The sequence below is a fragment of the Balaenoptera physalus genome, assembly GCF_965194825.1.
Source record: "Balaenoptera physalus genome assembly, chromosome: 10".
Lineage (NCBI taxonomy): Eukaryota > Metazoa > Chordata > Mammalia > Artiodactyla > Balaenopteridae > Balaenoptera > Balaenoptera physalus.
The window spans coordinates 88447437-88461972 of NC_138889.1; the positions used below are offsets into that span (position 1 = coordinate 88447437).

A 14536-nucleotide genomic window follows, 5' to 3' on the forward strand; every position below is an offset into this window, starting at 1 on the left:
GTGGGTACTTGCTACCTGGGGGGACTTTCAAGGCCAGGAGGGACACAAAGGGGGTAAGACAGCCGTACCCCTCCCTCCCTCTCTCCCCCGTTGGCATTGGCTGCAACAGTGAGGAAGCTCCTGTGCCACGTCCCGGGGGCCTCCGGGCAGCCCCTCCTCTCCCCTGGCCTCACCACCTCTGCATATCTCACGTATCTCAAGGCCACAGCCTGTCTCCCTCTCCTCCCAGAGCTCAGCTCAGCCTGACTTGGGGATCAGGCCTCAAGTTTCTGACCCCAAGACCATTGGACCTTATGCCTGCTCGAACCCCCTAATCCTTTCTTCAGACACACTGTTTTGTAGCAGTCTGATATAGAACACGGACAGGAGCGTGGAGGGCTGCTCTGTTGGTTTGGGGACCAGACCCAACAGCTTAGCTGTCTTCCTGCTGCCTCCATACTTTCCTGGCTCCTGAGGACTCTCCTGGAGCTCTGGGGCAACAGTTCTTAACCCAGGTCCCTGGACTTGCTGAAGGTATTGGCTTTTGGAGGGCAAGACTCCTAATTCTCATAAGATTCTCAGCCGACCTTCCAAAATGACACAAATCCATGGAATATAATTTGAAAACCAACGCTCAGTGCCGGAGGTTTCTCAGCCAGGTGCTGGACCAGAGTCAGCTCTGGGACTTTTTTCAAACTACAGATGCCCAGGCCCAACTCTTGAAGATTCGGATTCAGTAGGTCTGGGGTAGAGTCTGGGCCTCTGGATTTTTTGCCAGCTCTGTATCCAGCGCCAATGCACTGCCAGATGACCATTGCCTTGCACATCTTCCTAATGGAAAGACCCAGCTCTGGCAAGCCCACACCAACCTCAGCCCTCAGCCATTCTTGGGGTGGAATCTACCAGCCCAGGGGTTTAGACTTTGGACCTTCTGTACTTCATCGTCTTCTCCTCCTGAGAGGCAGTGTACATTGTAGCTAACTGTGCAGACTCAGAGCTCTGACATGGGCTGTCCAAGGTCAAACCCTGACCCCACCACTGATTATCTGTGGAGACCGTGAGAAAGTTCCTTAATCTCATCTGTAAAATGGGGAATGAAATAACGTGCCTTATGGGTTGTCATGAAGGTTAAGAAGACTTCACACACATTAAGTCACTGCAGTGATTGTACATCACAGACTCTATAAGGGGAGCTCTTACTTAGTTTGCTAGGGGTCCCAACTCTGCACTTTACTAACTTAGCCATTTTGGGGCCTCAGTTTCCTCACCTGTCAGGTGGAAGTCATCCCCACACTTACCAGACTTTCCATGATTGTCCCTTGAAATTACAGCTGTGAAAATGCTCTCTACATTATACATGATTATACAGATGTAGTCAAGTCTGATTACCAGCAGCACTGATGGTTCTCCGTATTGTTCAGTAGGTGTCAGACAGATTTCACCGTTCAGCTCTGTTTGTGGGAGTAAAATGCTCATCATTTGTTACTTATTTAGCACAGTCATCTGCTTGTATCTTTGACAGGTGAGCAGGAACTGGTTGGCAATAGCGACCATGCACGGCTTCTTTCAAGAAAGCTATAGGTTGACAAAAATAAGCTCTCAAGTGCAGGTCAATAGGGTGGGGAGACCTTGGGAGCAGGGTGTCTGCTCCCCTTTCCCACCCCATTCATCTCAACTCTACTCCTTCAGGAACTGGCTGTCTTATCCAGCTGGACACCAGCTAAACAGCCAGGGGAGGCCACTGGGCTGCTCAGGGCTGGAGCTAGGGTTGGAACCCCAAGTCTAGCTGGGTTGCCAAGTCCGAGTCTTCCACACAGGGGAACCAAAAGGGTTTAGGCGGGACTAAGGCCCACACCGCAAAGCTAAAAGTGCAGAGTCAGGCCTAGACCTGAGTAGACTCAAATAGATGAGCAAGGAGGCCCTGAGGGAAGGTCTCAGGTGACTTAGGCAAGTGCCAGGCTCCACACTGTTTGTGGTCCACTCTTGAGGGCTGGTCTTGGCATGGGACACAGGTGGGTCTGGCCGGCTCAAAGGACCAGAGGTGAAGCCCAGGATGGCTTTTCCAGGTGTTGTGACTGTCTGATGAAGCTTCCTGTCTATGGGCTGTGCCTGGTCAGGTGTGGGCCTGAGACTGTCTCTCTCCCCAGGTGAACAAAGCCCTGAAGCAGAAGTCAGACATCGAGCACTATCGGAACAAGCTGCGCCTCAAAGCCAAGAGGAAGGGATACTACGACTTCCCTCCGGTGGAGGCGAGCAAGGCTCAGATGGAAAGAAAGAAGATGTATGAAAAAGCCCCAAAGGACATCGAGCACGTTTTGGATCCAGACCCAGAAATGTGTGCCCCATTCACTGAGGCTAAAAACAGGTGCAGTCCCTAAGGGATTCTCTGAAGGTCGCTGTACCATTAGTGGGATGAGGGCAGGGTGTGCCTCGGGCAATACAGTCTGGGCCTCTGGATCTGTTTGTTACCTTAGGACTATCATCTTTGCAGGCTGCTGGTCTGGGCCACACTGGTCTGTACGAGCAGGAGTTCCACAGTGAGTCTGGAAGAGAATAAAATTGAAGCCATTAAAAAAAAATACTTGTGCAAACAACCATAATTGTCCTTTAGCTTAATGATGTTTTCAAACCTGTAGCTGTTTCAGAGCTGGGTTCAGATATAATTATCACCCACCTGGTTATGCAACTTCCAGATCAAGGGACAGTGTATTCGTCAATTATTTTAGTGGCTCTTGCATAAGAAAAACAGAACCCATGCCTCACCTTTTCATTCAGCTTCAGTAAGTATTTACCGCACCGCTACTCCAGTCTCCATGCTGAGTTCCTCTTTCATTCATAGACTTGTTCATTCACTTGCCATTTATTGTCACCTGCTCTGTATTGGGCACCATGCATGATCCTGGATACTGTCATGGTCACATGTTCATTCATTCAATTCATTCAAAATTTTATGGTGGACAGGACAGCCCAATCACTGCTCTTGTGGAACTTAAGGCCTGATGGGAGAGAAGGATCACCACCCCAAAAGTTCATTGCTCACAAGTGCGATGGGTGTTTGAAATGTGAGCTGCTGTGACAGTCGAAAAGGTAGGCCTGGCCTAGCAAGAGGCGGGTAGGCCTGGTGGTTGGAATCGGCATCTCTCCAAGCTTTGCGGCTAACTCAGCAGGGAGTGGCCTCACCTACTGGGAAAAGGGGTAGAGGTCAGCAAAGCTAGATAGGCCCACTTCTCTTCTTTGCCTTCCCTCTGAGGTACTTCCCCAAAAGCATTTTCATGATTTGAGACCATCTCTTTCAAATCCTCCTTGGCAGTGGCCCCTTGACTTTGAACTGCCTGCTGCAACCCATCCTGTAGCCTTGGCAGACGTACCCTCTACAGAGGTCCCCGGGGAGGACAGAATGGTTCCTGGCCTGAGTGGATATTTATTAAAAGCCAAAATGACTATGTGGCAGGCTTAGATGGAAGCCATAAAATCAAGGTGCTACATTTTATGAATGGAATCACCATAATTTATTTTTAATAATGAAAGGAGAGAATTCTAAGCCACTGCTTCATTTACCAGGCTTCTCATTAGGCTTGGTGGGGATAAAGAGCTGTTGATCTAAAATCACACTGTGATGGGATCACAACGTATGTGCCACCAAGTTGATAACTGTAGGAAAAAAAGAACATATGTAGATTTTATTGGGAGGCTGGGGCTTCTTTAGCTTTCACTTTATACTTTGGGGCTTTTTACTTCAGGGGTCTTTTATAGACTAGGGTGGTGAGTTTTTTTCCTGGGTTTCCTGCTGATACTTGGAAAATGAATCAAAAGTCCTGTACAAGTAAGAGGAACTTAGTTTGGTAATTATTTGAGAAATGAAAATTTCTCTTAAGGTATTTTATAAGGAGAATGAACAAAACTTTTTTCTGGAGAGGTGCATCTCCACTGCCTAACAAAAGGTCAGGCCAGATTCTTAAGGCCCTTTGATGGCCTGCTGATGCTGGGATTATATAGGTAATTTTTAGGAAATGTCTGTTGAAGAAATGATTTAATTAAAATTTTTGACCAGTTAAGGGAAAAATAGAGATAACCACAAATCAAGTGAGGTGGGGGATAGGAAGGGAGATGGGGTCAGCAAGGGACTGGGACGAGAAGACAAAGATTAATAGAGAAAAGGAGAGTAACAGAGGCTCAGTAAGCTCTCGGGTGCTATTCTTTTTTTTTTAAGTTTTTTAAAAAAATTAATTTAATTTAATTTATTTTTTGCCGCGTTGGGTCTTTGTTGCTGCGTGCGGGCTTCCTCTAGTTGCGGCGAGCGGGGGTTACTCTTCATTGCGGTGCACGGGCTTCTCATTGCGGTGGTTTCTCTTGTTGCGGAGCACGGGCTCTAGGCACGCGGGCTTCAGTAGTTGTGGTGCATGGGCTCAGTAGTTGTGGCTCATGGGCTCTAGAACGCAGCCTCCGTAGTTGTGGCGCACGGGCTGAGTTGCTCTGCAGCATGTGGGATCTTCCCGGGCCAGGGCTCAAACACGTGTCCCCTGCATTGGCAGGCGGGTTCTTAACCACTGCGCCACCAGGGAAGCCCCTCGGGTGCTATTTTTGTTGACCCCAGGCACTGTCCACTGCTACCTGCTGTGTGTTAGCTGTTATCACAGGTTAGACTTGCCTGTTAATTACTGTTCACAGTTCAACTCGTTAGAGGTTCTGCTCTCAGTGACCTAGCCCCTGCAAGGCACAAGTAAGGGACTCATTCTCTAGGCCAGAGGTAGCATCAATAACCAGAATCTTACCCTGAGACCTAAATAAATCAAAGACAAAGTTTAGATTCCAAATGATGACTCATCCTGATACCCTTTAAAAGAGTTTTCACAGCTTTTTTTTTTTAAGTCAGAGCACACCCCCCTTTTTATGTTATAAACTCTTACCCAGAGACACAGAGTATGTAATATAACTGAGGCAGGTGCTGTCAGAGGCCCCCTGCATGTCCCCTCAGCCCCCCTGTAGGCCAGCAGCATCCTTCATCTGTGACTCTGACGTGAGCCCCCGACCAGAAGTGTCAGGTAGTTAATGTGCTCTGGAGCAGCTGTAGTCACTGACAGATGGGAACTGATGGATAAATACCCCTGGCAGAAGAACTATACACTGTTGTAATAACCACGTTGTCTGGTTTCTATGTTTGATGATTTGACATCTGGGACCTTGCCCCTGGAGAGACTGCCCCTCCCAGGGCTGGCTAACCTTTTCGTAGGGATAGTAAGTCTCACGTGCAAGTGCACTTGTCAGACACAAACCAAACAAGCTAGAGCCCAGACTCCAGCTGCCTCTTGCACACAGGGCTTTTGCAATCTGAGCCCCCAGTCTCCCTGCCCGAATCACCCTGGCCAGGTACCAGGCAAACAGGGACAGCTCCCGTGTCCCAGAGTCTGCCAAAATCTTTCAAGTGAGCCAGTCCTAAGCCTGCTTACCCTGCCTTGCCAGTCCTTTCCCATGAAAGCCACAATGAAGGCTCTTGCCCACATTTTCCCCACACTCCCACTGCCTTGTGACTGATCTTTGTGCTTTCCATGTGGCCCTCCATAGTGTGGCATGCCCTTTCCTCTTGAGATCTGTGAGTATACGAGCTACCTTTTCAATGGCAGTCATCCCCTGATCTGTTGGTTTTACCACACCTGAATAATAATGAAACCTACATGTTAAAACATCTGTCTCCCACACTTCTCTAGTGAGTTTGTGCCCCAGATGCCCAAAACACTGATCTGCTCTGGAGCATATCCTTTATTGGCCTCCTTTCCTTCCCTCTCTCATTTTCCCACTTCCCAACTTGTGCTTCCTGGAACCCTCTCCCAAATAAACCACTTCTGCTTCTACTCAGATCATCACAGAGCTTGCTGCTGGGGGAACCCAACCTAAGGCAATAACCTATAAAGACAGAGTTTCTCTGATAGAAGCAGGGTGTCCTCCTCCTCCTTCTCAATGGCTCTAGTCCGTCTTTATGGAACCTTAGGGTTCTGTAGAACACAGTTTGGAAACTACATTCTTAAACTATAGTGGTTAATCCCAGGCTCCAAAAAAAATCCAAATAATATTTATCATTATCCTCCCAGCAGTATTTTCAAAGGTTAAAAAACTTACATCTCAAGTTTGCAAGTTTCAAAATTTGTTAACTTTTAAAGAATATAGCAAAAATACCAATAGGAAATGAATATACCTAATGGAACTCTATTTGATTAAAATAAGTAATTTCTCTACCTGAAAGCCTAATTTATCTCGAAGTAGTTGCTTGCATATCAGGCACACATTGGTGATCTGGTCAATTGAGATCCATGTCAAACAGCAATCTTTAAGCGGTATATAAAAAAACATTGTCTTTGACGGAAAGGGAGACTGGGGCGTATGCCAGTGTCTAAGGGCTCACCCACGTTCATGGTTCTTGAAAGGGCTTACACAATCTCACTATTGTATTTCTAATACTTCCAAAATAAACTACTTGAATGTCAATTGCTAATCCTAGTATTTGCTCCTCCATCACCTTTATTAGTAATTGGCAATCTCAGGACAGTTGTGAAGTCTGCTTCTTCAAAAAATGATTTGTGATTAGGTCAAGGGTAAGAATTCTTTGGGGTCTGCCTTAAAGTGTGAATCACTCAGAACAGATTGTGTTTCACAAGGTTGTGCTTCTTTCCTAAAGGAAGCCTCTAATTGCAGATAACTATAGGGCACATTTGATAACACTAGGTCGTAAGCTCCTATATTAGTCAGGATTCTTTTGGTTGTAAATGATGGAAAACCAACACAAACTGGTTAAATAAAAGGGGAATTTACCATTGAACAGGCCAAAGCTTCAGGAGTGGCTAGATCCAAGAGGTCATAGAATGTCTTCCATGTTTACCTTGCTGTTTCTTCACTCTTTACTGGCTGGTTTTCAGGCAGGCTTTTACCTCATAGTGGCAAACTGGTTACCAACAACTCTAGGCTTATATCCTATCTTCTTAGAAACCTCAACGCCAAGAGAATGCCTCTTTGCTGGTTGCTGTAGCAAAAGCCTTGAGACTTAGTCTCATTTGACTAACTCAGGTGCCCACCCTCTGACCAACTGTTATGGCCATGGGGTTGTGATGTTCTGACTGTCCAGCCTGAGTCACATGCCTGTCCCTGGAGGAAAGCTGGCCCCCAAAGACCATCCTAGTGCTCTTACCTAAAGAGGGTTGTCCTGGGTGCCAGGCAAGCAAAGACCACAGAGGCTCTCTAAACAGGTATAAGCTCCTCATGGTGAGGGAGTCGGTCTAATAGTGTGTTTTATTCCCTAGACTAATTGCAAGGGTAGTGTCTTGCCTTGGGAGTTCTAATGTCTGTTCTAGACTAACAGTGTGTGAGTGTCATGCTGTGACAAACTGGGTGTGGGATCGTGAAAAGGTATCTATATCTCCCAGGTTTCTTCCATAGTCACTGGGAATAAATAATGCAACCTCTTTACCTTCAACCCATGAATGGATAGAATCTTAGAAGCGAGACACAAAATAGGTGGTGTTTGGGGAGTTCTCTGAAGGCAGATGCTCTGAAATGCAAGTTATTTACAGAGAGAAACTTACTGTTGGATGAGAGGGAAGTAGCCAGTGATTTTATCCCACCTTTGTGGGATGAACCCTGCAGGATCATGTGAAAGTCCCCGCTCCTAAGAGTTGACTCTTGTGCAAGAAGAAAAGCACAGCCACAGCCCTCACTATGTTACTGTTTCTTTCCCCCTCCTCAAAAAATTCCTCTAATGACAGGTGGAAACAAGACAGTGATGATGCATTTCCTAGCGGGAGCTGAGTGGCGCCTCTGGACCTGCTACTCCCTGGGCCTGAAATGCTCTGTGCCTAGACTGGCACGTGGCTGGCTCTGTTAAGGTGTCTGCCGAAATGTCACCTCTCCGGAGAGGCCTTCCCTGACCATCCTATCTAAAGTCATTCCCCATCCTATCACCATCTGTCGCATCACCTCCTTTTTCTTCATAGCCCTTATTTCTCTTGGAAATTATCATGCGAATTGTCTGTCTCCCTTATTAGAATGTAAGCTCAGGAGAGCAGGGCCATGTCTGTCTTGCTCACTGTGAATCTTCATCATCTTCCACAGTGCCTGGTACATAGTAGCCACTCAGTAAATACTGGATGATGAATGGATGGATGGATGGATGGATGGATGGATGGATGGATGGGCCCCAAATTGCCTTTTGGTTTATGGCTCCTTAGCCCAGAAGGGAATCCACTGTGGTAAAGGTAGAAAAGAAAGTCTATCAACACTTGTGTTTAAGAAGCTCATTAGCCATAGCGTTTGTTAACACATCATGGAACCCTGCATGTGAAATCAGAAAGATGAAAAGGAATAGGAGGCTGCTAAGTCAACAAAACTAACAAAAGCAAGTTTGTTCTTCCAGCATTAACTGTCCTAGAGGGTCAAGGGAGAGTCCCTGGCCTTGCCATCAGCAGAATTTTAGATGAGGTTGCAGTGTTGCAATTGATTATAGTTACCTAGTTTCCATACAAAAGAGCATTTACAATTCAGCCAAATGGTTATAGCATCTGGAAGAAAATTCTTCATTCTACTCTTTCTACAGCCCCTGATGGCCAGGGAACAAATACCATCAATTCTGAGATTCGTGAAGCAAATCCAAACCCTTCATTGGTTGCCTGTAGTTTGGATCAGTGGAGAATTCCATCTGTCAGGGCATTTGCTGCATCATAACAGTTGTTGAATTTTCTTCAGGCAACAGATGAAGAACTCTGTCTACCGGAGTCGGCAATCTCTGAACAGCCCGAGTCCGGGGGAAACGGAGATGGACCTTCTGGTGACTCGGGAGCGACCTCGGCGTGGAATCCGTAACAGCGGATACGATGTAAGTCTCTGGTGGGCCGAGCTGAATACAGCTTTGCTTTGTCCTGAATGCAGGGGGGAGAGAGCATCCTATAATGTTTCAGTTTACTGCATATTAGTGGAATTTTAAAATGCACTAAAATGGTTTCTGTTTTATTGTTCCTTATTACCTATTTTGCAAAGTAAGACTAATTGGAATGTGTCAGAGTAACAAATTATTGCTCAAAGGAGCTCAGTGTCTAAATTCAACCATTTTATGAATAGTACATTATTGACCTTAAACTCAACAGCAATTATAAATGTCCTTAATTTTTTCCCCCTTTGTCCTTACAAACTCAGTAGGAACTATGGCTGTGGGTTAGAATTCATTTGAACATAGGCTTCTTTTAATCCATAGCACCGTTGAGAAGTTGGATTTGTTCCTGATTTCATAACTCCTCAATATGCCATGGAAACAATGAGGTTTCCAACAGAGCGATTTGGTGATTGCATATGATGAAGCACATGCTTATGTGCAGGGAGGCTCCAAGCTGTAAAAATGCTTCTAATCCCATCAAACGTCCCCAGATGATGACTTACAATTTGGTGCCTCCTCTCACGTTGTTTACATCCCGTCACATGTAGTTGCTCTCATGAGCTCACATGAACAATACTATGCTGAGATGTTCAATAATGCTTTATCCTGCCCCAAGATTTCAAATGGCCTTGAATATACTCCTAGGTTTTATGAAAATGTTTCTTTCCCTTTCTCCTAAAATGTTTCTCTAATTACAAATAAAAATTTTTCTGTAACAAGAGTTATGATTCAAATATATCCAGATAAAGTTTTGTTACAATTGTGAGGTTGTAACTTGAAAATGACACTTGATTTCTTAAACATCCGGTGCTAATTTGAAGGCAATAAGATTTCTCCACCCTCAGGACTGGTCATTGTTTGCCACAGAAACTTAAAGTGGGATTTTTTAATGGTCCAATTAAAAACAGAGATATTATACCTAATTTGAATTCTAATTACCTTCCTTACATTTAAACTTGATATTTGTGTTGGTGGTGATACCCTTTTATTTCTCTTTCCTTTTTTATAGAAAACAGTTTGATGGTTTAGTTTTGTAAAATTCCAGGTGCTTTGGGCAAATCTTTTTTTCTCCTCCAGATTAAATTATTCAATGTTAAATTTTCTCCTCATACAAATATTTCTTATACTAAACTTGATCATCAATTTGATAATCAGCCTGTGGTTAAAAATAGGGCGTTTGAAATTTTCAATTAATCTCTCCCTACTAACAGTGACTATTCATCCTGGATGCTTGTAGTTTGGGGAACTTTTTCTTCTGCTCGGGACTATTCTGCTGAGGTATGATAGGATTCTTAATTTATTTCAAGATTTGTATTAATAGATTTCTCGTGAGGTTCTAGACACAGACATTTTTACAGTTTGAGGAAATAGGCCAGAGGTTTCCCTATTAGTCTTGAAAAGAGAACGCTGCAGGGTTTTTTTTTTTTTTACCACTGTGCCAGGACTTGCAGTACTCACCTAATACTCTTGGAATGTTGTGTAGAACAGTAGAAGGAGAGGGACGATTTTTTAAAGGAGGTTGCTCACCTCTCACAAACATGTATAAATATTCCACTTACAGATTACTTTAGGGGAAGCACACTTCATTTCAATAGATATTTTAAAATATACAATTCTTTGAAAAGTTTGTGTGATCACAAAAACATAAGCAAATATAAGTTTCCTTAAGAAAAGATGATCATCTAGGGAACAATTTTAGGAATTTAGACTGTTGATGCTGAGAATGAAATTGTTTCTTGTGTCTCCTCCTGAGCCTTTTAATCCCATGAGAAGTATTTGCTATCATTTCCTGACTGCGCACACTAGACCAGGCCCTATTCTAGTCTTTTTATGTGTATAATCTCATTGAATTTGCAGTCACCAGTCAGGTAGGTGCTCTCACTATGTCCGTTGTACAGATGGGAAACCAAGGCTCCAAGCAGTTACATAATAAGTTTACCCGACTCCAGAGCCCATCCGCTTAACCACCACAATACGACCTGCATGTGCCCTCACAACACTGTACATCTGTCTTCTCATAACATAATATATGCCCTGTATTTCTGAGCTCTATAAGATGTCATGTCTCACAAAAATAAAAAAAATAAGAGTCTTAGTTTTAAACAATGCATGCATTCGTTTTCTGAATCTTGATTTTCCAAAAGCCCTGAATCACTCCTGGCAAAAGAATCCATTAGCTCAGCAGTGAACAGGTCATTCAGTTGGAAACACGTCATGCTTCCTACGGGGTATGGGGATCTTGAAGCCAGGCCAACATTTCCAGGTCATTTCTGCCAGATTAGGAAACACCAGAGGGACCAGCTCCTTTTTTTTTTTTTTCTTTTGAATTTTTGAATTTTATTTTATTTATTTTTTATACAGCAGGTTCTTATTAGTTATACATTTTATACATATTAGTGTATATATGTCAATCCCAGTCTCCCAATTCATCACACCACCACCACCACCACCCCCCGCCACTTTCCCCCCTTGGTGTCCATATGTTTGTTCTCTACATCTGTGTCTCAGTTTCTGGCCTGCAAACCGGTTCATCTGTACCATTTTTCTAGGTTCCACATATATGTGTTAATATACGATATTTGTTTTTCTCTTTCTGACTTACATCACTCTGTATGACAGTCTCTAGATCCATCCACGTCTCTACAAATGACCCAATTTCGTTCCTTTTTATGGCTGAGTAATATTCCATAGTAGATATGTACCACATCTTCTTTAGCCATTCGTCTGTCGATGGGCATTTAGGTTGCTTCCATGACCTGGCTATTGTAAATAGTGCTGCAATGAACATTGGGGTACATGTGTCTTTTTGAATTATGGTTTTCTCTGGGTATATGCCCAGTAGTGGGATTGCTGGGTCACATGGTAATTCTATTTTTAGTTTTTTAAGGAAACTCCATACTGTTCTCCATAGTGGCTGTATCAATTGACATTCCCACCAACAGTGCAAGAGGGTTCCCTTTTCTCCACACCCTCTCCAGCATTTGTTGTTTGTAGATTTTCTGATGATGCCCATTCTAACTGGTGTGAGGTGATACCTCATTGTAGTTTTGATTTTCATTTCTCTAATAATTAGTGATGTTGAGCAGCTTTTCATGTGCTTCTTGGCCATCTGTATGTCTTCTTTGGAGAAATCTCTATTCAGGTCTTCTGCCCATTTTTAGATTGGGTTGTTTGTTTCTTTAATATTGAGCTGCATGAGCTGTTTATATATTTGGAGGTTAATCCTTTGTCCATTGATTCGTTTGCAAATATTTTCTCCCATTCTGAGGGTTGTCTTTTCATCTTGTTTGTAGTTTCCTTTGCTGTGCAAAAGCTTTTAAATTTCATTAGGTCCCATTTGTTTATTTTTGTTTTTATTTCCATTACTCTAGGAGGTGGATCAAAAAAGATCTTGCTGTGATTTATGTCAAAGAGTGTTCTTCCTATGTTTTCCTCTAAGAGTTTTATAGTGTCTGGCCTTACATTTAGGTCTCAAATCCATTTTGAGTTTATTTTTGTGTATGGTTTTAGGGAGTGTTCTAATTTCATTCTTTTACATGTAGCTGTCCAGTTTTCCCAGCACCACTTATTGAAGAGGCTGTCTTTTCTCCATTGTATATCCTTGCCTCCTTTGTCATAGATTAGTTGACCATAGGTGCGTGGGTTTATCTCTGGGCTTTCTATCTTGTTCCATTGATCTATATTTCTGTTTTTGTGCCAGTACCATATTGTCTTGATTACTGTAGCTTTGTACTATAGTCTGAAGTCAGGGAGTCTGATTCCTCCAGCTCTGTTTTTTTCCCTCAAGACTGCTTTGGCTATTCGGGGTCTTTTGTGTCTCCATACAAATTTTAAGATTTTTTTGATCTAGTTCTGTAAAAAATGCCATTCGTAATTTGTTAGGGATTGCATTGAATCTGTAGATTGCTTTGGGAGTATAGTCATTCTCACAATATTGATGCTTCCAATCCAAGTACATGGTATATCTCCCCATCTGTTTGTATCATCTTTAATTTCTTTCATCAGTGTCTTATAGTTTTCTGCATACAGGTCTTTTGTCTCCCTAGGTAGGTTTATTCTGAGGTATTTTATTCTTTTTGTTGCAATGGTAAATGGGGGTGTTTCCTTAATTTCTCTTTCAGATTTTTCATCATTAGTGTATAGGAATGCAAGAGATTCCTGTGCATTAATTTTGTATCCTGCAACTTTACCAAATTCATTGATTAGCTCTAGTAGTTTTCTGGTGGCATCTTTAGGATTCTGTTTGTATAGTATCATGTCGTCTGCAAACAGTGACAGCTTTACTTCTTCTTTTCTGATTTGTATTCCTTTTATTTCTTTTTCTTCTCTGATTGCCATGGCTAGGACTTCCAAAACCATGCTGAATAGTAGTGGTGAGAGTGGACATCCTTGTCTCGTTCCTGATCTTACAGGAAATGCTTTCAGTTTTTCACCGTTGAGAATAATGTTTGCTGTGGGTTTGTCGTATATGGCCTTTATTATGTTGAGGTAGGTTCCCTCTCTGCCCACTTTCTGGAGAGTTTTTATCATAAATGGGTGTTGAATTTTGTCAAAAGCTTTTTCTGCATCTATTGAGATGATCATATGGTTTTTATTCTTCAGTTTGTTAATATGGTGTATCACATTGATTGAATTGCGTATATTGAAGAATCCTTACATCCCTGGAATAAATCCCACTTGGTCACGGTGTATGATCCTTTTAACGTGTTGTTGGATTCTGTTTGCTAGTATTTTGTTGAGGATTTTTGCATCTATATTCATCAGTGATATTGGTCTGTAATTTTCTTTTTTTGTAGTGTCTTTGTCTGGTTTTGGTATCAGGGTGATGGTGGCCTCATAGAATGAGTTTGGGAGTGTTCCTTCCTCTGCAATTTTTTGGAAGAGTTTGAGAAGGATAGGTGTTAACTCTTCTCTAAATGTTTGATAGAATTCACCTGTGAAGCCATCTGGTCCTGGACTTTTGTTTGTTGGAAGATTTTAATCACAGTTTCAATTTCATTACTTGTGATTGGGCTGTTCATATTTTCTATTTTTTCCTGGTTCAGTCTTGGAAGGTTATACCTTTCTAACAGTTTGTCCATTTCTTCCAGGTTGTCCATTTTATTGGCATAGAGTTGCTTGTAGTAGTCTCTTAGGATGCTTTGTATTTCTGCGGTGTCTGTTGTAACTTCTCCTTTTTCATTTCTAATTTTATTGATTTGAGTCCTCTCCCTCCTTTTCTTGATGAGTCTGGCTAATGGTTTATCAGTTTTGTTTATCTTCTCACAGAACCAGCTTTTAGTTTTATTGATCTTTGCTATTGTTTTCTTTGTTACTATTTCATTTATTTCTCCTCTGATCTTTATGACTTCTTTCCTTCTACTAACTTTGGGTTTTGTTTGTTCTTCTTTCTCTAGTTCCTTTAGGTGTAAGGTTAGATTGTTTATTTGAGATTTTTCTTGTTTCTTGAGGTAGGCTTGTATTGCTCTAAACTTCCTTCTCAGAACTGCTTTTGCTGCATCCCATAGGTTTTGGATCGTTGTGTTTTCACTGTAATTTTTCTCTAGGTATTTTTTTATTCCTCTTTGATTTCCTCAGTGATCTCTTGGTTATTTAGTAACGTATTGTTTAGCCTCCATGTGTTTGTGTTTTTACGTTTGTTTCCCT

General features: G+C 42.7%; 1 protein-coding gene and 1 long non-coding RNA gene across 15 annotated transcripts in view; one reads left to right on the plus strand and one right to left on the minus strand.

Moving 5' to 3' along the window:
• Positions 1-14536, plus strand: part of KIAA1549L (KIAA1549 like) — a 288634-nt gene that overhangs the window by 219707 nt on the left and 54391 nt on the right. For 13 of the 14 annotated variants that reach the window (XR_014250248.1, XR_014250249.1, XM_082410400.1 and 10 more), the window contains 2 exons: positions 2127-2344; positions 8707-8836. Coding sequence is in view for 12 of the 14 variants with exons in the window: in XM_082410400.1 (XP_082266526.1) it covers positions 2127-2344; positions 8707-8836 (348 nt within the window). In the remaining 2 variants the exon portion in view is untranslated. Of the gene's footprint in view, positions 1-2126; positions 2345-8706; positions 8837-9153; positions 10959-14536 lie in introns of those variants that run through there. The other variant, XM_082410391.1, reaches the window with a different exon arrangement.
• The window catches only part of LOC309636906, a 382209-nt gene that overhangs the window by 78018 nt on the left and 289655 nt on the right, over positions 1-14536 (minus strand). The window lies entirely within an intron of this gene.